At 46.7% G+C, this 26,908-nt stretch overlaps 1 protein-coding gene across 5 annotated transcripts in view; it reads right to left on the reverse strand.

Moving 5' to 3' along the window:
- FRMD4B (FERM domain containing 4B) overlaps nucleotides 1–26,908 on the reverse strand; it is a 105,885-nt gene that overhangs the window by 41,011 nt on the left and 37,966 nt on the right. For 2 of the 5 annotated variants that reach the window (XM_015875309.2, XM_015875310.2), the window contains exons 1-5: nucleotides 24,608–24,894; nucleotides 11,222–11,287; nucleotides 10,632–10,726; nucleotides 9,610–9,702; nucleotides 5,805–5,889 (exon numbers count right to left, since the gene is read on the reverse strand). In XM_015875309.2, the coding sequence (XP_015730795.1) occupies nucleotides 5,805–5,889; nucleotides 9,610–9,702; nucleotides 10,632–10,726; nucleotides 11,222–11,287; nucleotides 24,608–24,769 (501 nt within the window). In that variant the 5' untranslated portion in view covers nucleotides 24,770–24,894. Of the gene's footprint in view, nucleotides 1–5,804; nucleotides 5,890–9,609; nucleotides 9,703–10,631; nucleotides 10,727–11,221; nucleotides 11,288–24,607; nucleotides 24,895–26,908 lie in introns of those variants that run through there. The other 3 variants (XM_015875314.2, XM_015875312.2, XM_015875311.2) reach the window with 2 other exon arrangements.

A 26,908-nucleotide genomic window follows, 5' to 3' on the forward strand; every position in this document is an offset into this window, starting at 1 on the left:
AACAAGAGTTGACTGGCAGAGATGCAAGCCTGAAACCCTGAAGAAAACACAGAATAAGATCGAGAATAGCCAGATGAGCATTAAATGTGCTAAGGAAGTCTTTAGATTGCTTAAAGCAGGATTTTTTTTTATAAACAAACAACACGGGAACGGCCATCTCTAACTCCTTAGAACCAGAGCAATGAAAACAGTTTCTTCAGAGCACACATAACCTCCAGAGGTTGAAGACTGACAGCAGAAATGTTTCACATAAAAATATGAAAATTAAGATATTATAGCACCCCCTTCCTTCAAACCAACCTCTTAAAGAATTTATATCAACCAAATACAGCCCCCAAAAAATCCACATTAGGATCTGGTAGCCTCAAGACAGCTACAATATTGAATGTAATTACCTGTGATTTCTGACAGGTGATTAAAGAAGGAGAGAAAGAAGGGGGCGATTAGAGGGAAAGGAGGGAACCAAACATCTGCAGGAGCATGTTTGGATTGAGGACAGCAATTAGCTGGGTGTGGGCCCAGCACAAGTGAACAAAGCCACGCCAGCTCTGTGCCCTCGCCCAGCACCACCACAACTTCCCTCAGCCCCCTGAACCCTCAGATGTGTCCCCAGAGACCCATGATACAATGCCAGGTCCCTGCAGAGAATAAAGACTCATGGCTTTCCAGCATTCAAGGCTTATTTAGGAGCACAGGCAGCAGCAAGGAGGCTTGCACTGCTGAGATGGGCTGTCGCCCACAACCTGTTGCACCACACCATCAGCAGCTCTGCAATAAGTAGGTCAGCAAGCTCAACAACGCGCTCTTTCAGAGTAGTGCTCTCAGTTACACTGAGGAGACACAATGGAAGCAAGAGAATGCCCCTCCAGCTTGAAAACCTGAAAGTGATACCTCCAGGACCCATTCTGATGTGCACACCCATTCTGATCACCTGTGTCCCCATCCCAGCAGCACTGCCTATGGTTCACATTGTCACACAGAACGTCCATTCCCATCCCATCCCCTCCTATAGCTCCAAACCTTGCTGGTCTCGATGTAGCAGCTTGTTCTTGGCAGGGGCTGTGAGGCTCAGAGGCTGTGGCCAACGCAGCCAAACAAAAGCTACGTCACCCGCTGCCCTGTATCACCTCACAGCAAGCCAGAGCTTCAGGTTTCTCTGTTACACCCTCTATTTTGCTGCCTTTGCCAGCCATCCTCATCTCCTTTGTCTGTGTTTTGTACCTCAGCCAAAGCTCAGATGAAGCTCAAGGGATAGCGGCAGCTGCTTTGAGTCTTATCTGCATAGCTCAGCATAAGGCCTCCATCATATAATGCTGCTTCCCCCCCATCCATGAATACAGTGTAGAAGTTTAAAGCAAAGAACAAGGGAAGGACACAGAAACACTTCTCTGTAAGCCAGAATACATAGCAAGCATCATTAGGCTTAGCATATAATTGGATCCTTTTGCTTTCCTACCACAATGCCACAGCAAGATACCCAACACACAGATACCAGAACAGGCTGAGCTGTCACAACAGCTTCGCCCCATGGCCAGAAGATCAAAAGTACAGAACTCTCCACCATAGTTAATGCTGGTAGTTAGGCTCAGAGGAGATGACTGACAGGAGATGCAAGGTATGAAGCTCTGTCTGCAAACCAGCTCATCCCTCATGTGCAATGGGCTGGCCCAGCTGCAGCTAGGACAGGAGCTACACCTCCCCACCAAGAGCCTCAACAACCAAGTGCTTCTAGGGCATCATTGCCATTCACAGCAGGCAGCCTTGGACCAATCTCTATAACCACCATGCAGGCCCTCAACTACACCCACCCCATGGCAAGCACCTCCCCATGCTACCAGTGAGGCCCAGAGGACATGCCATGGGGTACTAGTGAGTGGGGGGCTCCCATGGAGATCTGCCAGTTGATGTGGGTGTCCTGTCTTCTCCCAAGAGGCAGGGACAGCCAGTCACACTGCATTCACTGATATGACTGTGCTCCATCCTCATCTGCTGATGCACCACTGGGGGCTCAGTCCAAAAAGGTGGCCACCAGCACCCACAATAGCAGAACACAGCCTGGAAGGCAGAAGAGCAAAGGGCAGCTGGTCCTCACCCTGCACCTCACACCTGCCATCAGGAACAGAACCACAGACAGTGTTTTAATAGACTTGGCTTGGATCAGACTATACAGTGTTACAAGGCTGCATGGGAACGCTCCCCTCTCCCCAGGGATAGGGGAGAATTAAGAAATATCCGTTATAAAACTTTCAAGGGCTATCTAATATACAGCCACATTGCTCTCTGCGAGCTGGAAGCCAGCCAGACGTCATGATCACACCAGGGGTCTGCTTCAACAGCTCTTCTCTCTAAGCTCTGGGCTTCAGGCTGCCAAGTGCTCACAAGCATCATTGTTCATGAAGCCAGCACAGTTACAGACTCCACCAAAAACTTTCATTTCCTTTAACGTTATGTTATTATTTTAAAGGCAATTCTTGTAAGTCCTTAAAACAAAAGCAAAATTAAATAAATAAATCCCCCAACACCCAAATATAGATGGGAAAAGGGGAACGCAGCCAACCTGACCAAGATCTTCGTTTACAGAACGTATTTTAAGGACTGGCACAGAGTCAACTGTATGGCTGCAGAGCTGTAAGGAGGTTAGCTGTAATGCACAATAAACTTGACAGTGCTTTGCTAGCCAAGTAGGGTGTAATTTTTCCAAACTAGGCTGTTTTGAAAGACTAATTTATCTTCCCAAATTTATCATCATCATGTGTGCACTCAGCTCCTACCCTCATTGAAAGCATCCCAGCTATGGCCAGAGGTTTGGTGCAACAGCATACTGAACATGTACCAAAGCAATCCTACCCCCATGCAAACATTTCAGTACTGAGATACCCATTTCACCTGAAAAAGCGTGCTGAACTTTCACTGTTCAAGCCTCTGCTGTGCAGAAGATTTCACAGATCACCATCAATCTAAACCAGCTTCTTAAATTCATTGACAGGAAAGCATGTAAACTGAAGCTGTCACTGCTGAAGGCTTTCAGGCACAAGTTCTCAAAGCCTTGAGAAGGCGCAGCATGTGTGAAAACAGTGTCACAATGAACAAAGTGTGCTTATAGCCATTGCAAAATATACATGAATAACCTCATTTATAACTAAATCACTAAGAAGCTCTTCCCTACACGTGGAGATCTAAGTTCCAGCTCCTGCTTGTGGGCTCACACTGCTCCTGGCAGCACACAGCTTCTGCAAGCTCCAACCCAAAAGAGCATGGATGTTGGAAAGCAGAGCCAGCCAGCTATACTGACTACATAGGACCCAGACAGCCATAGGAGAGCAGTGAGACAATGGGCAGCTTGACATGAAAAAAGAGTAGGGCCCGAGAGCTGGTAGCACTTGTTGTCCAGGCTGGAGTCCAAGCTGCATGGACCCACTAGCAATGAGGAAACACAGAGTGTTCTTAAAAGCAGAACAGCAAATGTTGCATTCAGTTCATGTGCAATGAGAAACAGGGAGACCACGGCCAGCAAACCCTGAGTGTGCTGGCAGATCTAACAGAGGAAGTTTATTTTCCAGGTGCGTGAAACAGTTTTGCATTACAGTGCACAGCATGCACCAGAAGAAAAATGTTGCTGTTGCAGTGGTGGATTAAGATAGGAGAAGTGGGAAGGAGCAGTTCAGTGCAGCAGCAATTCTGGATGCAGATGTCCAGCACTGGTTGAACACGACTCACAGTAGCAAGGAGTAAAACCTCAGTCCTCATTGCCTGGAAACAAGGGCCTCTCCCCTGGCTGCCCAGCTGCACTCAGGGGATGAGCACAAGGCAAAGGGGATGTGCAGAGAAAGAGGCAGGTCATACAGCATGCACCACACTGGCACATGGGCAAAGGGCAGAGGCACAAAGGAGCTTTGACAGAAAAGCACGGAGGTGGTGAGTGGGTGAGGAGTAGAAAGAAATACATTTTTGGCACTAGAAATCCTATTGTCTGCCTTGTTTTCCCCTTGTCAAAATGACTATGGAATTTGCAAAATAGGCAAAGCCCTAATTCTTCAAACCCTTGTTAGGGCAACATGGCACCCAATCTGCAGAAAAGGGGCAAAAAAAGGATTGCAGGATTCTGGAGCTGAGAGGTAAAGAAGGACAAGAGGGCAGCTATTAAACCCCATTGAGAACAGAAGTTCCAAGAAAAGAAACAGGTTAGGAAGCTAAGCCTGAAGTTTACTACATGGGGGTAAAAAGTCTTTGAAAAGAAACTAATGTGAAGGTTAAAAGCTACTGAACCAAACAAATATTGAAAGTAAATGAACTTTAAATAAACAGCTTGAGTCCTGCCCATAGTTGCACCCACTCAGCTGAGTTCCCATTGCCACACATCGCTCCCTTTGCATAACCAACATGGGCCATTTTGGTTCAGTGCACTCCACATAATTAAGGTGTCAGAACACTGTTGGGGCTCAGGGAACAGGGTGGCATGAACTGCTTGACAACACACCTATGATCAGTAATGGCGTTTTTCACACCTCCCTTCTCTCTCCTCCCTTCATCCTGTGCTTTATGCATCTACATAAACGCACACACTGGCACCCAAACATGCAACCAGTATTTACTTCAATAGCAGACTGCTTCTGGAGGCAGCAGCACCTTCCCCATTGCAGGAAGAAAACCAGTCCCACTTCCCAATTCCAAGTTTCTTTTTGCTTTGTCTGAACTGCTCCAACATTCCCTGAAAGGATCAGTGCAAGTTGCCAAGACCCTTCATTGAAAATGGCAAAGAAGCCAAAGGGAGATTTGCTTTTTATTAAACTTAACCAGCAAGGCCTCGAGTTCTTCAAACATTTATTTCAAATGTGAAGGCTTTGTGAAAAGGTGCTAGTTCCTTCCACTCTTCCAGAAAGCAATTCCTGCGCAACCCACAGCCACAACTTTGTCATTAATTGCATTTCAAGTAAGCTTCCTGATCCCACCAGTAAAATAATGAATGTTGGATACAGTGAGACTCTTCCAAAATATGAAATGTATTAAAGGTGAAAAATTTGGCCTGCTATTCTGAGCTTCAACACCAGCTAAGAATAAACAGTTGTTTTCCAAGAAGTACCAAGTGACCCCCTCAGGCAGATTAAACCATGAGTATAAAACACCCTGATACTCAAGTTTGATATTAACTAGGCTTTGCTGGAGTAAAGTTCACTGAACCTTGGCTGCTGCTGCTCCTCTGGTTATTAAGGACACAATCAGGCTGCCATACTGCCCTTTTTTTTTTTTCCAGAACAAGATGAATCTGCAGCAGATAAATTTTACTTCAATGATACTACACACACACACACGTATACATACACATACACATATATATGTGCCATATTATGTACTACATATGTATGTTATGAATAACCAATTTACACATTTAACAAAAACTGGAAGATTTGTAACCAGAGTAAACACAAGAAGCACTGTAATAACTGCCTTTGATTGTGAACTTAAGGGATTTGTGACTTTATGAAGTGAATTAAGGCATGAAATCAGAGAACTAAGAACCACATTCATAGCAGATGACTTTCCTCACCTTCCTCAAATGTATACTATGTAGCACACAAAGATACATCACTCAGACAGAGCCTATCCATAAAGCTACAACCCAGATTTCAAATGACTTAGAGGCTTTTTGGTATTCAAGCTGTTTCAGTGTGGTTTGCACACAGCAGGGCTGTGGAATCATGACCAGGAAGCCATCATCACCCTTGCCCATAGGGTCTGCAGAAGGGGTGTAGGGATGAGTAATGAGAGATGGACAACATGGAGCTCCAGAGGATGCTGAGCCTTACCTTGTGTACACAGGACTTGGCATTCAGGAAGAACAGCTCGACTGTTGTTTTATCCTTGAGGAAGGAGATGCTTTCAATGTAAAACCTGATAATTAAGAAAAAGAACATAGTTACTTTCCTGTATAGGCTTCATCTTCCTTTCAAATCATTGCCTTGGCATTTTGTTCTCCAGCAATAAAGTGGTACAGAGGAACTACAACCACTGAGCTTTGTTTCCTGACTAGTAGGAGGGAACAAGTAGAAAATCATGGACCAACAACATGTAGGGTACAACTCCTTCTGCTCAGTAGATCATAGAACATCTGATGACTTCTCATCTCAAGGTTTAAAGGGGCAAACCTCACAACCAAAGGAAGCAAGTCCATGGCTGGTTATGCTAGCCCAGCCAAGGTGAACAGATGTGTCCTGGTTTGTTATACAACATTATGTGTGCAGGTGGCACTCTACAAAATCACACAGAACTTGTCTGTGCACTTCTCTGACTCACTTGGGGCATCAAAGTAGGCAGTGCTGAGATGCGCTGAAAGGTGCATAGAAAACATGTCTCTAATTTAAAGAGCACAGAACTGCCAAGTCATTTCAAAGAGACAAGTCTGTTTAAATGTGGTCCTGACAATCTTCCTTTAGCAGGATACCTGTGCTTCATTATCAAAGTCAGCTCCTTACAGATCAGATCCAGGCTCTCTCACTTGATGCTAGATGGGTTATACTCTTTTCAGCTAAACAAAAGGCTGGGGCAACCACCACCACCACCCTGGCAGTGCAGATCCCACCACTGCTTCTGGCAGCAGGAGGGCTGGATGGTTCACACATAGCCGGCTCTGTGTAGCCCTGAGGCTCCCCATAGCCTCCTGCTCTGCCCACTGATGTCTTTCTATGGAATACTTCTGTAGGGTAAGTAGAAAACATTCTCATTTCACACTCAAGCAGCTTTGGGACAGACCCAAGCCCAGAAGCTTGCCCCAGACATCTACAAGGGGCTTTTCCATGATTTATCTTTCACTGAGAAGAGCCATGGGTATTGCTATATCCTTTCACGATCACACCCAGTACCATTTTAGCAGTTCTGCTAAACCACACTTCAGATACAGTCATGATTCTCTCCAGAAATGCAGAGCATCAGCATGCAAGAACCTCTGCTGGTCCTCGCCCAGCACGCTGCTGGACCAACATTAGAGGCTAGTACCTTAACCCAATAAAGCTTTCCTCCAGCCTGTTGAAATGGGAATTTTCTTCAACTAATGGCTTCATTTGCATTTGCAGTTTCTTTCAGCTAGGAACACCAGACATGGCTTATAGTTACCCTGTAGCAGGAGACTGTAGGAGCCATTGGTCTGGGGAGGGCACTCCTGTACAAGCAATACCCCTACTCTGAGCAGACCTGGGTGCTTCATCTCCTCTGTGGCACAAGCTGTATGTTCTTATCGCTGCAGTACAGATGGAAAACACAAGGCCACAGAGAAAAGGATGTCTGAGGGATGACAGGCATGTTTGGAAATGCAATGAAGTGTTCTCCTTTTATTTCTGATGCTGTCAGCATCCTTGAAAATGGAAAGATGCTTTTGTAAGTCCTAAATCTGCACTATACAGCCCTTCAGCAGCTGTGTGTATCACATGAAAATTTATGTGACTGACTTGAGTTTACGTCAACTGAAGAAAAATAATTAAAACCTGAAATAATTTACCATGTGTTTCATTAGTGAATGGCAAAAGCTCAGGGTCTGGGAGCTGTGAACTGAAGGAGAGGTATAACTAGACACCTGGAGATACACCAGTGCTGCTCTGGAAATTGCCTAGTGCTGCACCTTAACAAAGGACTGCTCAGGAGGGCTCCGGGTACCCTTCTGCATCCCCATCACGAAATGGGCATCCCCACTCAACTGTATGCCACTCACCCAGCCCTGCTGTGCTTTCCATGCCAGCCTCCAACTGTGCAGTTCAGCTGCTCTCAGGAGAGTTTAATTAAAGAACAGTCAATGGCATGGCAAATGTGTTTGCATGTGATAAGTGTCTGAACCAATCATCCAAGGCATATGCCATCCAACAAATGCCTGGAGTCATTCACTTATCCAAAAGGCTGCGGCAAAAATAGTGCTGTACATTTTGAAGTGACATTTCATATAGAATATGTATATTTTTACCTTGAGATAGTTTTTATATTGCTAATTATCCTTCTGCTCCTCACAGGCTTCCCATCCACTGCCCACTTCTGTGGGCTTTATTTCTTCTTTTAGAACTCATGATCCTCAAGCAGCCAAGGCTTAAGATAAGCCTCTAGAAGTTGATCTTCCCAAGCCCACTCTTCTTGCATCAGCTCTTGACCAGGTCTCTGCACACCCTGTCCTACAGAAGATCACCTTGCAATGGGGTGGGTAAAAATGAACATCTCAAGCCAACAGCATCAACTCCAGCCACAGAATTGCTCAAGATATATGACTGTCTTTATGGCTTTCTTGTGCTCTCCGCTCCTGAAAAAGTCTGGCATACAGTTTAAGCCCTGGCAACTGTCACAGGAGTCAAGACCATCGGTATCTTCTGAGAAGATCCTTAGATCGACCCAAGTCCTTTAATATCCCTGTGTATTATCACATATTAGGAGGTGACAACATAAGGCTATTGGAGGGATGTACAAAAACAACCACATCCAGTCACAGACTTTAGCCTTCTAGATCCTCAAACAGTGAGCATTTAAGACTGCAGTATACATGAATATTCATTACTATTAGAAGTTGGATTCAATGACCCTTACAGATTCCCTCCAACTCAGGCGGTCCCATGTGAAGCCAAGAGTTGGATTCAATGACCCTCATGGGTCCCTTCCAACTCAGGTGACTCCATGATTCTATAATTCCTTTTTAAATGTTCTGTGTTTTTTTGTTTTTTCTTCCCCCCCTCCCCCCCCTTATTTCTTTGTTGTTGTTGTTAGAGTGTTAGAAGGGAAAGAAGAAAACAACACCATCACAGATTAGCACGTATTCAGCAAAAACAAAGAACCATTTGTCTAAACCATCCCCACAGTATTTGGGGTGCAGAGGACGTGGTGGGGTGACAATGCCAACTGACCCAACCACACAACAGGCTCTGCTTTGGAAATGCTGTAGATAATTAAACACACAAAGGCCAAAATCTTGATATGAAAAGTGAATGAGGTCAGTCTGCCCTTATTTCCCTCACAGACTGTAAGGAAGACAAAAATAAGAACTCCAACAATATTAAGAAAACGATGCTTAGTCTTCCCTGCCAGCAAAGCTCTGTCTGGTTTGGGCCTGAAAAAACTGCATCCTAATCAGTAGAGCTCTGCTAGCTTAAACCCTGAAGTAATGCAATTACTTTGGCCAAAATCATCACTTTGTTAGGATTTTGGTCTCTCCTGGGGACTGGTTGGAGCTGTGTGAGCAAAGAAGCCAGCAGCAATCCCTTTCAAGTACTGACAAACTTTAAGTAAACATGAGATCAAGTGTAGCTGTTTAAATAAACTATCAAAATATAACACTACTAAAGACAAGTTGAGCAAAAAAAAAGATTTAAAATTGAGAGATTTTAAGATTTAAAATAATTCCTAAATAAGAACAGGAACAATGTGCTAACAACAGCTTAAAAAGTAGCAGGTTGCAAACCACCTTAATTTGCAGCTAAACAGAAAAGAAAGCAGCACTTATCCAGGACTCAACCACCATCTAAAAATAACATACCACTTTGACATTTATATCCTCCATCAAATCAGTAATTTGTTCTTTTAAACAAAAATCATGGTGATAAATGAGCCAAAATGGGCACAGTTTTCATCGTGGAAGGAATTACTCACCTAACAGCAAAATACAGCGTTGCTGGGCCTGGTTTCTTGGGCAAGTCATGATCCAGGACTCTGTGGTCCAGCTGCAGCCAGACGCTCTGACCTCTGCAGGAACAGATCAGGGAGATGGTTAAAACTGGGAAGGAAAATACAGAAACATGGACTTTTCAGTGCTCACTTTTACTCCAAGTGCGAGTCCTTTTTAGAACTGCAAAAGTCAGCTCTGATGCAGGCAAGCAGTTCAGCACCTTTTCCTTGTTCTCTAAGATGTTGACATGGTTTGCTTTTGCACACTCAGGAGCACCAGCCACAGCTTCACACATGACTCCATCTCTGAGCAGAGAGCCTTACCATAGGCACACTCATTAATGAGGCAAGTGAAACAGTGCTCTGTACCATGGCCCCCCTAAATCAAACTAAAAATGAACCAGAAAAATGAATAAAATAAAATTAAAAAACCCTCAAGCCCCGGTAACTTCCCCCAGGACATGGGGGTCAGGGCAGCCCAGGAGTCACCTGCTGTCTCACAGCACTGGGACACTGGCCAGCCATAGAGCATGGGTGCCCTCCAGAGGCCACAGCGAGCACCCATGCCCAGTTTGGAGCACCCAAGGGAGCCTCGAGAGCCCAGGGCTTCTAGGTAATCCCTTGGCAGCACTTTACCAGCAAATAAAAAAACACTAAGAACTCCATGGCAGCTCTTCTTGGGGAAAAAAGCCAAGCGTCAACAGTGCTCTTGAGGGATTTTATAGGCGAGATGGAAGAAGGCACCTTCAAACAGCCAGGATGTGGCAAAAGAGGTTCAAGATGAGAACAACTTAATAATACACTGGTGCTGTAAAAGTTCCACAGGTAAACAGTTCCTACCAGCCCCTGTGAGGCCTAGCAGCCAGCCCTGCACCTGTGATGGGAACTGCCACATGGGAAATTATTTCTGAATCCATTTTTTCCACCTTGCGAGACAAATATGAGAAGTGAAAGTGTCAGCAAGGGATGTTAGAGCACAGCTCTTTAAAACAAGTGACTATACTTACGTATCATCTATAAATGTTATCCCAAAGTACTCCTTTTCCTTCAGGTTGAAGTGAGAAGCCACCAGATCCAGCAACTCTCGAGACAGAAGCTTGGGCTGTTGAAAGAACCAACACCACTCAATTCATTTCAGTTCAGACTTCTTATTAATAATGAAAATGTCCTCTGGAAGCACCATGCCCAAGTGGAAAAAAGCAGGTCTGAGGAAGGGCTTGCATGCCTGAGAATATGTCCATTAACTCCACCTCTATTAGTAGCTATAGTAAGAGATACAACTTCTTCAAATATCTCTTACAGCTTCAGCCCCAATTGCACTCCTTACGCTACCAAGCAGGGAAATCTGGCACAAAAACAACATTTATTTTTAATCAAATGAGGGACAAATCAGAATCACGCAGGGGAGCGTAACAAAGTACTTTGGAGCTCTAATACAACCTTTTCAGTGGGCTCATTGCATGGTTTAAGACTTTGCAATGGTCAATGCTTTGATGTCATTCCCAGCACAGGTACACATCACTGGAACAGAATGAAAATGGGGTCAGCACTGGGCCTAGCCATGCTATACACTGGTATACACCAGGATGGTCTTTACCTGAACCAGCAGCTCCAAGTTCCTGTCATCGAGGAGATGCACCTGGCAGTGCCGGCCCTCTGTCATCTGCAAAGACACCAACACAACAATGTCAGAACAAGAAGATCCCAGCTGATACTATAGCCATTGACATTGGCAATGGTCTCCTGCACTTCTGATGAGTGGGTATCACCAGGAACCAAAAAACCTCCATCTATGCAATGCTGCAGCCAAAACTCGGCCGGCTGCCCAAGACCTGGTTTCCATTCTGGATGAGTTCCCACTGGACAGTATGTGTGTGCATGTGTACGTATCAAGAGTTGCTCAAACCACGTGATTAAAATGGGATCAGACTGCCTCAGTTCCTACTCTGCATTGCACTTATCTATTGCAAGCAATCTCTTCTCTTTGCAGAAGACATCAGAAATAACTGCACATTATTATACCCTTTTAATATCTGCCCTTTGAAATACAATACATTTCCACAGAGCTTTTACATTATTTAAACTCTGCTTTAATTCTGGGCTCCTGGCAGTGCAGACAGAGGGCTGGCAGCACAGTTCTGAGGCAAGAGATGGTGGAGGGAACCTGGATTTGAACGTCTCACCACCTCAGAACAATTTATAAACCTGACAGCACCAGTTTCTCTTCAACTCTGTTTTGAGCTCTGAGCAGAAGTTTGCTCATGGGGGTTCCCAGAGGGATTGGGAGCAACACACACTCCCCTGCATGGGGACAAGGACAGGAGCCATGCTGCAACGCACCCAAAGACTCAAAAATGAATAAAAGTGGATCCTTCCTTCAGCCAACTCCACTACAATTGAACAAATCTCATCTCCTCCCAGTGCTGCCCTGTTTCAGGGCCGCAGCACTGCCTCTGTCAGGAGCAGCCAGCCCCTCTCAGCTGAATTAACAAAGGTTTACTGTTTGAACTAATTGAGTTTGTTTGGAGCAAAACCCATGAGGGAGCTCCTTTCTGAACAGCTTGGCAAAAAGACTGGGGATGAACAATCACAGGCAGAACTCTGCCATATGCGGAAAACCAGAGATAGAGCACCTGCATCACCAGCATGCTAAGATTACTGAAAATATAGATTTGTGTGATGATACGTATCACGCTTCTCACCAAAACAGCAATAGTGATGGAAGGATCATTAGCAGAGCAAGTCTAGTCCAAGAAACAAATGATTTCCATTTCTTGTGTTGGAGTGAATGTGAACTTGCACTCATGCACCAGGTGAAGAGGGACTTCAGTCCCCATGGGGACATTGGTGTCCATCTCCATGCAAACCACAGCCACATCCCTGCAAAGGACTGCTTCCAGCTTCCTCCCCCAGGCTCTGAAACAAGGCTACAGCATCCCAGTGTTGGCTCCCAGTGCCTGATCCACCTGCTGAGCACACTGTGTGCTGCCCTTCAATCCATTGCAATCCCATTGTAGGTCCATGTGTTACCTGGAGCTGAGGGCCTGCCTGTGTGTGTGCATAAACAAGCCACACGCTCCCACCAATTAAGCACTTTATCAGCGCACCCTTTGAGGTGGTGCATTTCTGGCTCCTGCACACAGTTACCAATCTGCCCCTGGTGCGAGGTGTCAGATTCAATGCTGTTTCTAAATCATTCCCCATCTGTTGCTCCGAGATAGCAAAAGGGTTGCCATTATTTAACTACTAGCTGTTTTAGCTTTCACCCAGTGCAGTCACATTAATCACTTCTGACTGTTTTAATTGCCTCGGTTGGCTTTTGTTGAGTAAAAAAGGTTTCTGTTATAGCAAATGGATACACAAAGCCTTGTGCTGAGCAGAGAGGAAGGTTGCTGGTGAGACTAAAGATGCACCAACCGTAACCTGGATTCTATTCAGCTACCCAAGGTGACAGCAGTGTACCCTAAAACAAATTGAGCTGCATGGCACTACTAAAGATAGGTGAGATATAATTACCCCTGTTTTTATTGATGAGGCAACGTAAGGACATGGTTGAGGAGTGATTTTCAGAAGGGCTGAGCACACACAGCAATACTGTGGTTGAGAGGAGCAGCTGCAGATGCCCCAAGGATGCTGGGCTCACACAGGAGCCAGAGCCAGCCCTGCCTGCAGTACAGCTTCTACTGCACTAGTGCAGCTGGGGAAAACCTGCTGGAAGGACAACCCCACACCCCAGGTCCTCAGCAGGGCTCACAAATGAAGCCCAAACGTCAGCCCTCAGCTCCTCTCTCTCTCACAGACTCACAGCTCCAGCACCACACAGCTCCCTGCTCAGCAGGTGCTGGGTTCCCCCCCTTGCCCAACACCCAATTCTCTGTGGGCCCCTCGTGGTCACACCATCTTTAATTCAGTGTGCCTGGCTAATCTGAACAATATAATTGATTTTCTATTTAGCTGAACTGATCAGTCATGAGACGAGCACAGCTGTCTGGCTCAGCTAAGAGGCAGCGTATGCACTCCAGAGATATATATAGACTCACATCTGTGTTTTCAGCTCATTCCCATTGATTTTACATTGTCTGTGCAAATGAGCAATTTCGTTATTTTTGCAACATAGACCCAGGTTGGCCTTTTCAGCAGTTATTTTCTAAAAGAATCCTAATATTTAAGCTATTATCCAGTGAAGAAAGAAGCAGTGTAATGTTCACTAAGAATCCCCATCTTATCCCATTCCCAATAGGAAGCCAGCAGAACAATGGAACACAAACATCTCGCTATTACATTGGCAAAGCTGTATCAAGATCCTGGATTCTTATTCTTTCCCAATGTCACCCCTATGCTTTGTGCCAAGCAACAGAAAAATGAAAGAAAAAATGGAGACTAATTAAAAGGAGAGGGAAAAAAACCCATTGAGTGCAGTACTTTGGTATCACTGCAGGTCTACAGCCCTCCAAACTCACAGGTGACATTGGGTTTTCAGCAAGAGCCTTTTAGAATCATTAAGGTTGGAAAAGACCTCTAAGATCATCCAAGTCCAACTGTCCACCTCATCTACCCACATCTCCAATGAAGGAGAAGGAACGCATCTCAAAACACACATGGAAATTAAGCACAGAGTGAAATCCATTCTCTGCAGTGGGCTGAAACACAGAGGAAGATCTCATATGGCTGGGAGTTCTCACAGAGTAAGAAGGAAGTTTTGGTCTGAAGAAGTCCTGAAAACAGACACCGATATTATTTAGGTTTATATTCCTTACATACTGTTTGCTGAGCAGAATGTTGCAAAAAAGAAAAATACATTTTCTCCCCTGCCTCACTTATGACAAAAATTAAGGTAAATTCTCTATGGAAAATCATGGAAGTCAGACTTTCCAAAACCCTGGTCCTTTAATAAGGAGAAATAGGAAAACATGTATTAAATAAAGCTGAGAGAAAAAACAACCTTATTCCTTGGTTATTTAAACCAATGCCCTGCAATATCCTGAGTCCAAATGTTAATTTAGGAAAGAAAACCTGCAGGATATTTATGCTGCTTCTGTTCAGCACTAACATCCTCCCTGTCTGAAGCCAGTGGTTACTTGCAGTATTTTTAGACACTCACGTGTGTCATTGGGTTTGGAAAAAAAGGAAAAAAAGGTAGTAATTAGGGCCTAAACAGGAAATCTCCTATAAAACAAAACACATAGGCCAAAAAATTACTCTTCTCCTGAAGAACAGCCCAGCAAAGCTCTTCCCTTCCTCATGAAGAATCTGTGGTACTGCAGCTACAGTGCCAAGGGGCCCCCCAAAATCTCAATGTCTGTCTCAAAGGAGCAGAGCCTCAAAGGCACTGCACAGGTGTGAGCCTGGGGCACAGTAAGGATTGCTCTCAAAAGAGGATTTCACCCCTAAATCCCCACTGGAGCTGCAGTTAACCAGCTCTAAAGCTACACCAGTAATTTCCTGTAAGGGTGCTTTTTACCCCAAACCTCTCTTCTGTAACTCATAAGGTTGTAAGAGATTTCAAAGCCTGCTGCTGAAGCCCCTACACTGACCTCGGGTTTTCATCAGCATTTAGGGCTCGTTTTTTCCTTCAGTCATGAAGGCATTTTGGATCCAATCCTCAGCTGCCTTAAATCAGTGCTGCTTCATTGCCTCGATCCCAGCAGCCAGCTTATGTTTGCAAACGTGCTCTGCTTGGGAAAATAAGGAATACGATGCGAGAATATGTTGCAATAAGGAGATACACCAACCAGGTGCATCCCAGGGAGATAAAAGCAACAGGCTGTCCCTTTGGAAGAGATGAACTACATGCTGGTGAGGGGGAAAAAGTGGTAATGCTTTAGATGACCTCAGAGCTTCTTAGGTTGTCTGCTGGGAGAGCAAACCTTGTCATGGTCCAGCTCCTGGGGTCATGCAAAGCTTGAAGGAAAAGGAGAAATAGGAAACAAAAGTTGAGTTTGGTATCAGTATTTCTACAAAAGCCTTTTAAAGGATCCACAGAAGTCTGAAGAAAAATGCCTGGCACAGCTCTTAGCAGTCCATAGGTCACCCAAGCCCACAGTGGGAAATGGGCACAGATGGGCTGAGAAGCAACACATGCCTTTCCACTGCTGCCCCGCTCACTCTAACAGGGCCAAGATCTTGCCTTAAGTAACTCCTAATTGTGCTGTTAACAGAAGCCAGGATCTGCCTTATTTTCAATAGCCACCAGTGTATGAGGGCAGCTGACTGCATCCTCCACCCTCCATGCTTCAAGACAGACCCCTCAGAACCAGTCCCATTCTGCCAGCAGGACCCCAAGCACTTTCCCATCTCTCCTTAGGGCTGAGGACTACCTTGTGCCTCTTGTCCCAGTAGACAGAGACCTGTAGAAGCCTTGTCTTTGAGTATAGCATGCACTGAAGCCATGCTTAGGTTGAGACAGGCTGAGACCACCCACTTCAGCACACACTGGTACTGATGCCCCTTGGATGATGCTCTCCAAAGAAATGTTGGCACTGCTGAGAGTTTGGCAAAGGGTTCGGGATAAAACACACTGCTTGGAACCAGAGCCTAAGGGATCTCTGGATTGCATGGCACCTTCCTAAAATAGTCCATGAACTAGAGATGGGAATCAAACTTGGCTGCTGCAGACTGACTGATGGCAGCAGATCAGCCAGGGGGTGATGGAGCCTGACTGCTGGCAGCCCCACTGCTCTGCCCTACTGCACTGAGCATTGCTTTCAGGGCCAAATGTTGATTAACTTTCCTCAAGTCTCCTTTCCCCAATTAATCTGCTGTTTCTTACTGCAAGGAATGGCACATCTAAAACAATCTTCCAGTTCTCTATATTTCACTGATCATTTGCCAATTCTCAAAGGATGACAAGCAAAGCTTCACAGTCACTGGAATGATGAAACTCCCTGCATAGAGCCAAAGGGCTTCTGAGCACATTCCCCTCTCCCAAAGGGCTCAAATGTGAATAACCAGCATCAGTTCTCTGATTGGGGTATGCTGAACCCTTCTGGCTGAAGGGAAAGAGGCCAGCAGCTTTCTGAAGGGACAGCTCACTTGCTGCAGAGGTTCCCTCCCTTAAATTAAATCAAGATCTTAACATCAAAAAGTTTCTCAGAGGTTGTGTCATTCTGCAGGCACCACTGTTCCCATTCCTACCACACTGCAACATATTTCAAACAAAAACAAGGGAAGAATGGACAATCAACTTATACACAGGCCTCAGAACTCCATGGTAAGTCCTAAAACTCAGGAAAATTAATAGGAAGGAATCAGCACAGCTCAGCTGTAAATATGAAGTCAGTGAAAGACTCCATCCAACATCTGCTTTCCTCAGCAGAGCATAGCACACCGAGTGCTGCAGGCACACTTACTGCACAGCACTGGGTCACTGCCACCAACTCACTGCTGTGAATGAGCCCATGGGGAGGATCTGTTCCTGTACAGCCTCCTGGGAACAGCAGGGAAAAAGGATCCTGTACAGTCCAAGAGGTTTCCTGGCAGTACCTAAGGGAGACTCACAGAGCACATGTAGTGCGGCTCTGCATCCCTTTCCTGACACGGTCCTTGCATGTCACTCATCCATCCTCCCACCCCTCCTCACCCTTCATCCCAACCCCTTCCTCCTCATCCTGCCCTGGGCTTTTCCAGCTGCTCAGAGCTTGGCAGGAGCCCATCAGGAAACCCAGACTCCAGCCCTGACCAGACATGAGGTAAGCAGGAGGCGGGGGGAGGAAAAAAAAAAAAAAAAAGCAATATCACAAGCCCATCTGAACCACCTGTAATTTCTTGACATTTAAAAAAAAATGCAAAGAGCAAGCCAATAAAGCAAAAAAAGCCCCAAACTCTCAGCTTTCTGCAACCTGTGCATGGGCTGCACACAGCACCAAGCAGCGTTGTTGAGATAGCGCTGGTGGAGTGGAGCCAGCACCCAGTGCCAGGCAATCACACCACTATGCTTCAAAGCACAACGTCTCCTCTGATCTCTGCTCTTCCTCAGCGGCCGTTGATGAGCTCTATGTGCACTTGGCAGCCCCGTGCCAGCCTCTCCAGGAGGGCTTTTCAGTGTGAGGGGTAGAGACCTCATTGATGAGACATTTAATAGTTACATGCTGAAAGGAGCCACTGTACCAGGCACTGGCTGCCCCACCCGGCAACTTATGAATTTGGGCTTTGTTCAGTTTAAATCATATTGCAAGCAGCCTATAAGGGTAACATCTGAAAACATGTTTTCCCTGTACTCTGAAGTGACAGACCTGCTTTCCAGCTGCAGCAAAGTTAGCAGCATCAGGCTTGGTTTAGCACTTTTCTAATGCAGCTGAGAGAGCACAGACAACAGAACCAGAAACAGCAGCTGTAAGTGCTGAGAATAAACACACAGCCCTTATCTGCACAACAGAGTGCAAAAGATGCACAGAAGTTCTTACAGACTCACCTGTCAGAAGAGCAAGTACAAAGGGTTCGGCCAGCACTACTAAAGCACCCAAAGCAAACTTACAGGACACTTGCATGTTTTCTGGCTGTCCTCCCTCCTACAGACACCAAACTCCATATTACTTTCATGCAATGATAGTTTAAAAATAATTAAATAAATAATCATTGTCTGCCACTGCTAAGCATCAGAAATTAAAATACAGGCTCTTACCTCCACAACCACAACCTCGCTGGTTTAAAAGGACTGGAGAAGCCCAGGAAGCACACAGTAAGAAGCATGTACTCAGCCTTTGTATTTTCTTTACATTCAAGCTTGGGAAGAAGGGAGACACGATCCAGGCTCCTTCCGTTGCCATAATCTCAAGGAAGTGACCTTAGCAGTTGTTGCTTTGATTACAGAGTCAGAAACAAAAGCCCTTCCAGCCTGAGTCAGGGGATGCAAGATGTTAAAATGCGATTGTTACAAACAGGGGTGGGGGTGAGCAGGGAAAGCACTGCAATTATTGCTTCTTCTCAATGTTAACCCCTCTACTATGAAACAAAGCCAGGTCCAAAAAGCAGCAGCTAACCAAAGGTGTTGCACTTGGTGCTCACTCTGGGGCAGAGGACCTCAGAAGCTTTCACCCAAAATTTGTAACAGAAATGGAGCTACAGTTTCAGAAGCAGTTTCCCAGCTCAAGTTTCAGCAGATGACATTCCTGGGCCCAGCTAATGGGACACACAACCAAGGCAGCAAGCTTCATACACTCAGTTCTTCACTGCCCCTTGTTGCAAGAGGCACCCCAGGCACTGCATTCCACCGCATTTCCCATGTTCCTTTCCAAGGCACATGGCTGCAGCCTTGGGTTGGGCTCACCAAAAAAAAAAACTGGTGGGCAGCTGGTCTGCACAGTATCAGCAGGAACACAAGCTTTTAGATCACAGCACAGATTCACATCCTCAGGTGGTAAAAACGACTGAGAGAGCAATGCCAAAGGAACACCACAGCCCTGTACAGCAGCACCCAACATGGGCTGGGAGCAATGGCCCCAGAGCAGGCTAATATTCTTGTATTGTCTCATGACTCCAAGAGTTGTCCCAGCAGTGCTCAATATCACAGAATCATAGAATCACTCAGGTTGGACAAGACCTTAAAGATCATCAAGTCCAACCATATTACCCTAACTAATAACCCTCCGCTAAATCCTGTCCCTGAGCACCACATCCAGATGGTTTTTAAACACATCCAGGGATGGTGACTCAACCACCCCCCTGGTGAGCCTATTCCAGTGCTCAACAACACTTTCTGTAAAGCAGTTTTCCTGATATCCAACCTAAACCTCCCTGGTGCCACTTGAGGGCAATTCCCCTCATCCTGTCACTTGTCGGCAGTGAGAAGAGACCAATCTTGCTCTGCTCTAAGCATCTTTCAGATACTGGAAGAGAGAAATAAGGTCTCCCCTCAGCCTCCTTTTCCCCAGACTAAACAGCCCCAGTTCCCTCAGTCACTTTTAGTTGGGCATATTCTCCAAGCCCTTCACAAGCCCTTTTGCCCTTCTTCAGACCTGTTCCAGCATCACAATGTCCTTTCTGTACAGAGGTGCCCAAAACCGAACACAGTACTCAAGGTGGGGCCTCACAAGATCCATGGAAAAACAACAAGCACATGAGCTGCAAGGATCGAGGATGCAAGTTCAGGTCCAGCCCGCTGCTCCATACCAGCAAACTGAAGGTTGGCAGCTGAGGCACTTTTGGAAAAGTATTTCAGAGTCACAAACTTGTGTTCATCTCCAAATACAGGATCTAAAGCCTCAAATTAGGTGGAAAATAGAGAGTGAGTCATTTTTCCTTAGAGACATGACGTGAAGGTTACTTGGGTGGTGCCAGGCTCTGCCCCACTGGAACGACAGGGACAGGCAGAGGGGAAGAACACAGCTCCTTGGGAATACACAAATACAGATGGAAGTGCACAACTGAGCTGTGCTCTGAGCCACAGGCAGTTTTTCTAGATGGGTAAGCTTGGTTTAAAGGAAAGGCAGCATATTATAGAAAGAGGTTCCAACTGCTGGAGGCACTGAGTTGGTGATCTGACTGAGTGTAGCACATCCCAATCTCTCTACACCAGCTCCTTTGGAAGTGAGCAGATGCAACTTGCTTGCTGTTAGAGAAGAATTACCCGCTTTCACTAAGGCTTAGTGAACACACCGACTTAGAAGCCCTGAGTGCACCTGCCCAACAGGACTCCAGTGGGCTTCTTCCTCATTAACACACTTAACCCTCCTAGATCTGCTGCAATCAGCCCAGCACCTGCCTGACAACTCCATACCTAACACCTGTGCTACACCCAACACCCATCCCCAGGACAGCCACCTCTCCGAAGTGACTTCAGCTCTTGTTTTGCTGTCCACCTACAATTTACTCTCCCAGTGCCACTCCTCCTGCCTCCCTCACACAAGCCAGCCACCTGCATGAGGGACCAGCAGTGTTCTCATGCATCACCTGCCCATCAGCCTCGTTCTACACCAGAAAGTCACACAGCCTGAAATTGTGTTGCTTGCATTGCCAGTGATGGTTTTACACAGCTAAACAACCACACACATCTGGACTATTCTCAATGTTTCAATGACCCTCACGAGCCTCACCTTTCCAACCCCAACACACAGAGCTGATGCACATTTAGATGGAAGGCAGAGCATTAGCAGGGAAAAGTGTACGTGTGTATGTGTGGGAAGGCATTTAAGCTAATATTTTCCAGTGCTGATAGCTTTATCCTCTTTGCAGCTTCTGAGAATGAACCGGCCTCCATCTGCACAGAAGATTAGAAGAATTACTAACCACTAATTATGACTCAGAGGTTTTGAGAGCAATGCAGACTGCGCAAGGATGGCCTGATTTTCTGAAAATCAGGAGACAGAGATAGCACGGTGTTATTTTAAGCACACGGACAGTCCATACGAGGTTGCCAAGAAGCACAGTGGCAATGCTAGCAGGAGCGATAGAAAGCTAAACGCTCAGAAATGAAGTGCGGAAAAAAAGCAGCGTGAGCCTGACATACTTTTAAGTTGCCTTTTCGTAAGTTTCTCGCTCAGCCAGTGCAAGCTGCCAGACTCTGCAGAATGCTGTAATGGTGATTTATACCAGAACATTTGTGTGGTGATATGTCTGCAGGAGATGGGTTTTGAAAAGTGGCGCCGGCGACATTTGAAATCCAACGCGTTGGGTGAGCTGCGTCACGCTGAATACAAACACGGACGTATGGGCCAAGGGTAGGCAGTGAATAGAAGGCACTGTTTGAACCTGGCACTGGGACACCCTGGAGGAAATGAGGTGAAGTTCAGTCTGGCTATGGAGTTTGTCTGCCGAGGAAGAGGGAGGAGCAGTACAGAAATCATATTTTTGTTTCAACAAACTCCAACAGAAAACACTGTTCTATGAGCTCAAGTGGAAATATGCCTGGCAGTAATAGTTGGAAAGTGCATTTTGGAAGACTAAACATGTAGAAGTGAGCTTAACTTCCAGGCAGAGGCTCCCTGTGAGCCACAGCCATGAGAAAATCACAGTGGGACTTCACCAGTGGGATATAAGAGGCATCACAGCACTGGGTCAGACTATGTATATACAGTATTCAAAGAGGCACATTCTGCATCCTTGAATAAGGCCCATAAGCTATTTCAGAAAGCCCTGAGCTGGTGAGAAGGCTGAGATGGAGCTTCTGGGCTCTGCCCAGTACAGAGCCAGGGGAGTCATGCCCCTCACTGGCCCATAACTATTGGCTTACGATTGTGAAAAAGGAAGAAGGAGCCTCCAAGTTTGTCGTCAGCAGTTTTATAAAGAAAAGTGAAGGTGTGGCAGCAGAGGAAGTGCGCTCCTTGCTGTCCAAACCACCCCTATTAGCACCATAGGAAACAGCAGCCAGCCGCTTCCTCTCTGCTCCACCCAGGCAGGTACGGGGTGGACACGGACAAAGCTGATTTTCTGTGCTTCATCTGCAATTTCTTTTCCCTTCTCCCAGAGGAAGTGACCTTTCAGAGGTTAAAAAGTACGTCATCCCAAAAGCCACATGACTTCAATTTACAAGTCTGTAGCCAAAACTGTTTGCCAAATCACCAGCGTAACCAAATAGCCTGAGCTCAGAGATGCCTCCATCCTCCTCCTCAGCTTCCCATCCAACAGGCATTCATCACGTCTCCTCATACTCTGCACAGTTTGAGAATGCTCTGCTTGGTTTCTCTTCCACACCTTGCGAGGAGCACACTGATGGGTATTTCTACTACTAACAATCTCAGTCAACCAACTTGCAATTTATAGAAGTGAGTAGGACTGTTTTTGGCTTTGCCAACATTAAACAACATCACGGATATAAAACAACTGTAGTTGTTTCACTGCTCTGTTCATTAGACTCAGGACAGGCAGCCTAAGAAGTTGCAAAGAGAGAACCCAGATGAGGGATTCATTCTGGAGGAGGCACCTGGACACTGTGGCACTGAATGTAACTGCTGTACACAACACAAGGGGCTTGGGAAAGAGTCCCCTCCCCCCCCATGCCACACTGCCAGGTCAGAGCTGCACATACAACAAAATACAGCTCCAAGCTGCATCTCTTTCCCTCTTCTCATAGGATATTAGTTACTGTTGCATGAAGACCTCTGTGCTGGACTCTCACCTCAAACTTTTTCCCCTAACAGCATTACTCACAGTGACTTGCTGCAGTCACAAAGGAGATTTTTGTGCCAGCTCTTCCACCACTTCTCTGCAAGTCTGCTTTCTCCATGCTTTCAGATACTCTCTGCTGCAGACAACATTCCCTGGCATACAACCCAAGCATTCAGAGAGGCCAAGTTCCCTCTTGCACTGGTTAGGTCTCTGTGTATGAGACAGGAGATGGTGAGAACCAATGTGGGTAGGTGCCCAAACGTTGTGCTCCCCATACTGATCTCAAAGGGAAAGTGATGGACAGAAGCTGCCCTGTCCTTGGGTTTTGGACTTTGAGTCACTAAGGCTTTATGTCAGCAGAGAGGATTGAAGCAGGACCAGAAGGTTTTCCCATGTGATTGACTTGGCAGCCAGCAGCTCCAAAAGATGAAGGTGAACTGATGTGTGAAAGAGAAAGGGGAAGCGTTTTTGGCACAGTTTGGATCTCCCATTAGGTTAGCAAACATTTTATCAAGGGACAACTTAATATTCAAGGAAAACTTGCCAGCCCAGGGAGAAGCAGCCCTGCTGGCTTTCCTTACGCCACAATAATTTGGTGGTGATTAAAACAGGGAAGAGATCTGTTCAGTGTCACCTCACCTGAAAACAGCCCTGGCCCCCAAAGCTGTGTGAACCCCCAGCATAGATGAAAGGGAACTGCAGCCCTCAGGGTTGCACAGCAGCACAAGGACCTGTCGTATCACCCCACCTGCACACCCCTTGCACACAAAGCTCCGTCTTGTTCCCCAAACCGTTAAACCACACACATCCCTGGGGGATGAAATCAAAACCAGAAATAATTTATTCCTCTTATAGGGCTGTGACACCAACTACTATGTGCTCATTCTGCTGCCGCCAGTGTCAGGAGGGATCCCACCAGAGTTTTCAAACAGCAAAGAGCCAAGAGCTCAGCACAAAAAGCAATGTGTTGCACAACCCAAGGAAGAGCTGCAGGGCATTCTTTTAGACATCGCTGTTTAACGCACCCCAAAATGACTACTAGGAAATTCCTGACATTAAGATGTGAGAGCAGCTTTGTTCCTGCCCGATCCCACCACAGGGAGGATCTGGCACAGCCCAGAGCTGCACAGGGCAGTGAAATGGGTAGCATCCAGGTCCCCACCCAGCACAAGCACTGCCTGGCATCACCCATCTCCTTATTTTGCCTATTTTCACATCCCCATAGCGACAGGGGAGTGATGCTACTTGCAGTAAAAGGACAAACTAAGCCCCACCCCAAGCCACAAGGAGACGGTAACATCAGTCAGAGTCAGAGTTCCACTTTGCCTTAGAAGAATCTTTACACTTTTTGAGGCAGCCATTGGTGAGCAGCAGCTGAAGAGTTGAGCTCAGCTGCTGCCAGTGGGTCCTTGGCCAGCCCAGCAGTGCTGGTGGGGCAGGACAGGTCAGCAGGGAGGGAGAACAGCCAGGCTATGCATTCCCAAACTATCCACAACCCATATTCAGATGATATTCATCTGCATGCAATCCAAGATACATTCAAGCACCATAAGAGCCATCAGTTGTATAGTCGCTCTCCCACCATTGGGCACACCTGCACCTGGGCATGCCTTACAGCTAAACAGCAACAGGTCTCTTTGGGATTGCACAGGTACAGATGTCCCTTTAGCCCTGCTTACATATGCAAGTGATGCCTTGATGGTTATGGAGAAAGAGCAGTTTTGCTGGGAGCTCTGTAGCTCCCCACGTTACAGAACACTAGAGAGAGAGAGAAGGAGCAGCTTGGAAATATCCATAATAAACTAACAAATAGCCCAGCGACACTTACACCAAGATTTATCATAGACAGAACCACTTTGCAATGCAAATTGCAAATATCCTGCTGTGACAAACAGAACCCCACACCCCCATCCCCAATGGCAGCTCCACAGGTGTCCCCTACCTGGTAGACGTCCCCGAGGCCGCACCATGCCCGCAGCGCTTGCCGACACGCCCGCAGCCGCCCCGCGTACCACCGCCGGAGCGCCGTCACCGTCAGCGTCCAAACGCAGCGGCTGCCCCCGAGCAGCAGGTCCTCCACCCCGCACATCAGTACCGAAGCCATAGTGCCCAGCACACCTCCGCGTCCCGCCGGGCTGGGCGTTTAACAAGCTGGCATGCCGGCCTGCTGCCTTTATAGGGTTTGCGGAGAGCAGCGTCCAACCTCCCAACAAACTCCTCTTTCACGGCGTTTCCTGGGCAGGCTCCAGGCATGCCCCCAGAGCCAGCGGCTGCAGTAGCCCGGCCCCGCCAGCAGCTCACACAGCAGCCTTGTCCTTCCGAGCGGCTTACACAAATCTCCGTTAAGCTCCGGGAGCTGCCACCAGGTTTTCTAATTAAATTTTAACCCTTTAGCCATGTGCCCTGACAACAACCCCATTTATACGCCACCGTTAAGGGATTAAGGGAGCTGCCTCCCCGCGCTGAGCTCGGCCGTGCGTTCGTCCGCATCGCTCAGCTCCGAGGAAAGGACCCAGCGGGAGGATCGCACTGACACCTCGTTATCTGCCACGCGGGGAGCGGAGCTGTCAGCGCTTTCTCCCTGGGAATCCTATTTTAAAAAGCACCTTTGGGAATGACAAGTGGAGGGGAAAAATAGATCAGCCCAGCTCCTGCAGAATGGAGGCACCGATTTCCTCAGCTTGGGCAACAGAAGCTGCCAAAAGTGCAAAGCTCCAGACACCTCGCTTGCTGTTTGCTTTTGGACCGGCTGAAATCTCAACACCTGCCAAAGAGACAGTGCTGCTCTCCTACACAACTCGCACAGCTCCATTGACACAGCGCTTGTTGCATGGGAAAAACAAAGCTCCTTGTGCACAAACAGAGCACAGAGAATAAACACGGAGCTAACAACCCACGAGGGAACACAGCCTTGACGCTTAATCTTATACCAACTCCCAGGCAATTTGCCCTTCTGAGGCAGAAGCTGTTAATACCAGCACACCGCACCCCTCATTCATGAGCTCTTTCCTAGCAATAGCCAAGGGGAGCAGCTCTGGGTGGATGTCAAAAGTCAATTAACCTTTTTAAGATCCCTCACGGGATTTGAGGTTTCCTAAAGCTTTCTGGGGCCGGAGCTGCAAGTGGCCCAGTGTGTGTGTGTGACTGTCAGCACCTCACTGATGGAACTGCACAAAGAGCAGACTTTGGTAAAAGCACCAGCCAGACCAACCCCATTGCCTTGTGCAATGAAATGAACAGGGCAAGAATGGTGTGGTGGATAAAGGCAGCCCACACTGGTGCTGGTATTGAGTGTCCATGCAGCTCCAGGGAGTTTAAACATGTCAGATGTGCCCTCAATGCAGGAAAGACTATGACAACTATTTCAAACATCTGAAGCTGTTATGAAGCAATATCTCTCCTCACTATTTCCACACCAGGGTGAAAAAAGGAGCTTAAAAACCACCAAGCTGCCTTGTCTCAGGGTCTATGCTGCAAGGTGGACCTCATCCACCTCATACCAACCAAGGTGCTCCCCCCGCCTGACCCATGGCACCATGGCTTGGAGCCTGCAGCAGCTTCCCACTGATCCAGGGCAGAGACAGAACTTGTTATAACAGAACTCAGGCTCTGCAGTTAAAATCCAGCATCTGTACACCCATCTCAAGAGATTCATTGCTCCTTTCAGTGCTGTCTTAGCCTGTGGCCACAAGAAAAGCTTCCTGCACCTCGGGTGTTATATAGAGCAGTGGCTCTTTATTCTATGTTTAGGGCACTGGAATATCAGTAAGGATGTACAAAATGTGAAGTTTTGGTTTTCCATTGGGAGAGGCCAGTGGCACCAGGTGCAGTCACCCCAGGCAGCTGAGGGTAATTGCAGCCGTATAGCACTGCTCAAAGAGCTGTCAGGAGCACCTCCCATGGCATCTGCATATTGTGGTCAAGCCATCGCCGAAGTTAAACACAGATCAAAAAAGAAAATCCAAATCTGTCATTTTCAGGTTCCATTTCTAGACAAAAAGAGCAGCAGCTTCATAGTTAAGGAAATAGCACAGGGAATGGCCTCAACCTAAGCTAGGAAAATCAAACCGCGCCACTCTGAGAAGTTATAACGCTTGTTGTCTTTCATGCCTTTTTTTCCCTAAATAAGGAAAAAGATAAAGATGGGAATTTTCTCCTCTGCTATAACGCAAGGGATTTTTTAACTGTGGCACAATCCATGGTATTTTTAAATAACACCTGTATACGGGACAGCTACACTTTG

Source organism: Coturnix japonica, chromosome 12, assembly GCF_001577835.2.
Source record: "Coturnix japonica isolate 7356 chromosome 12, Coturnix japonica 2.1, whole genome shotgun sequence".
Classification (NCBI taxonomy): Eukaryota; Metazoa; Chordata; class Aves; order Galliformes; family Phasianidae; genus Coturnix; species Coturnix japonica.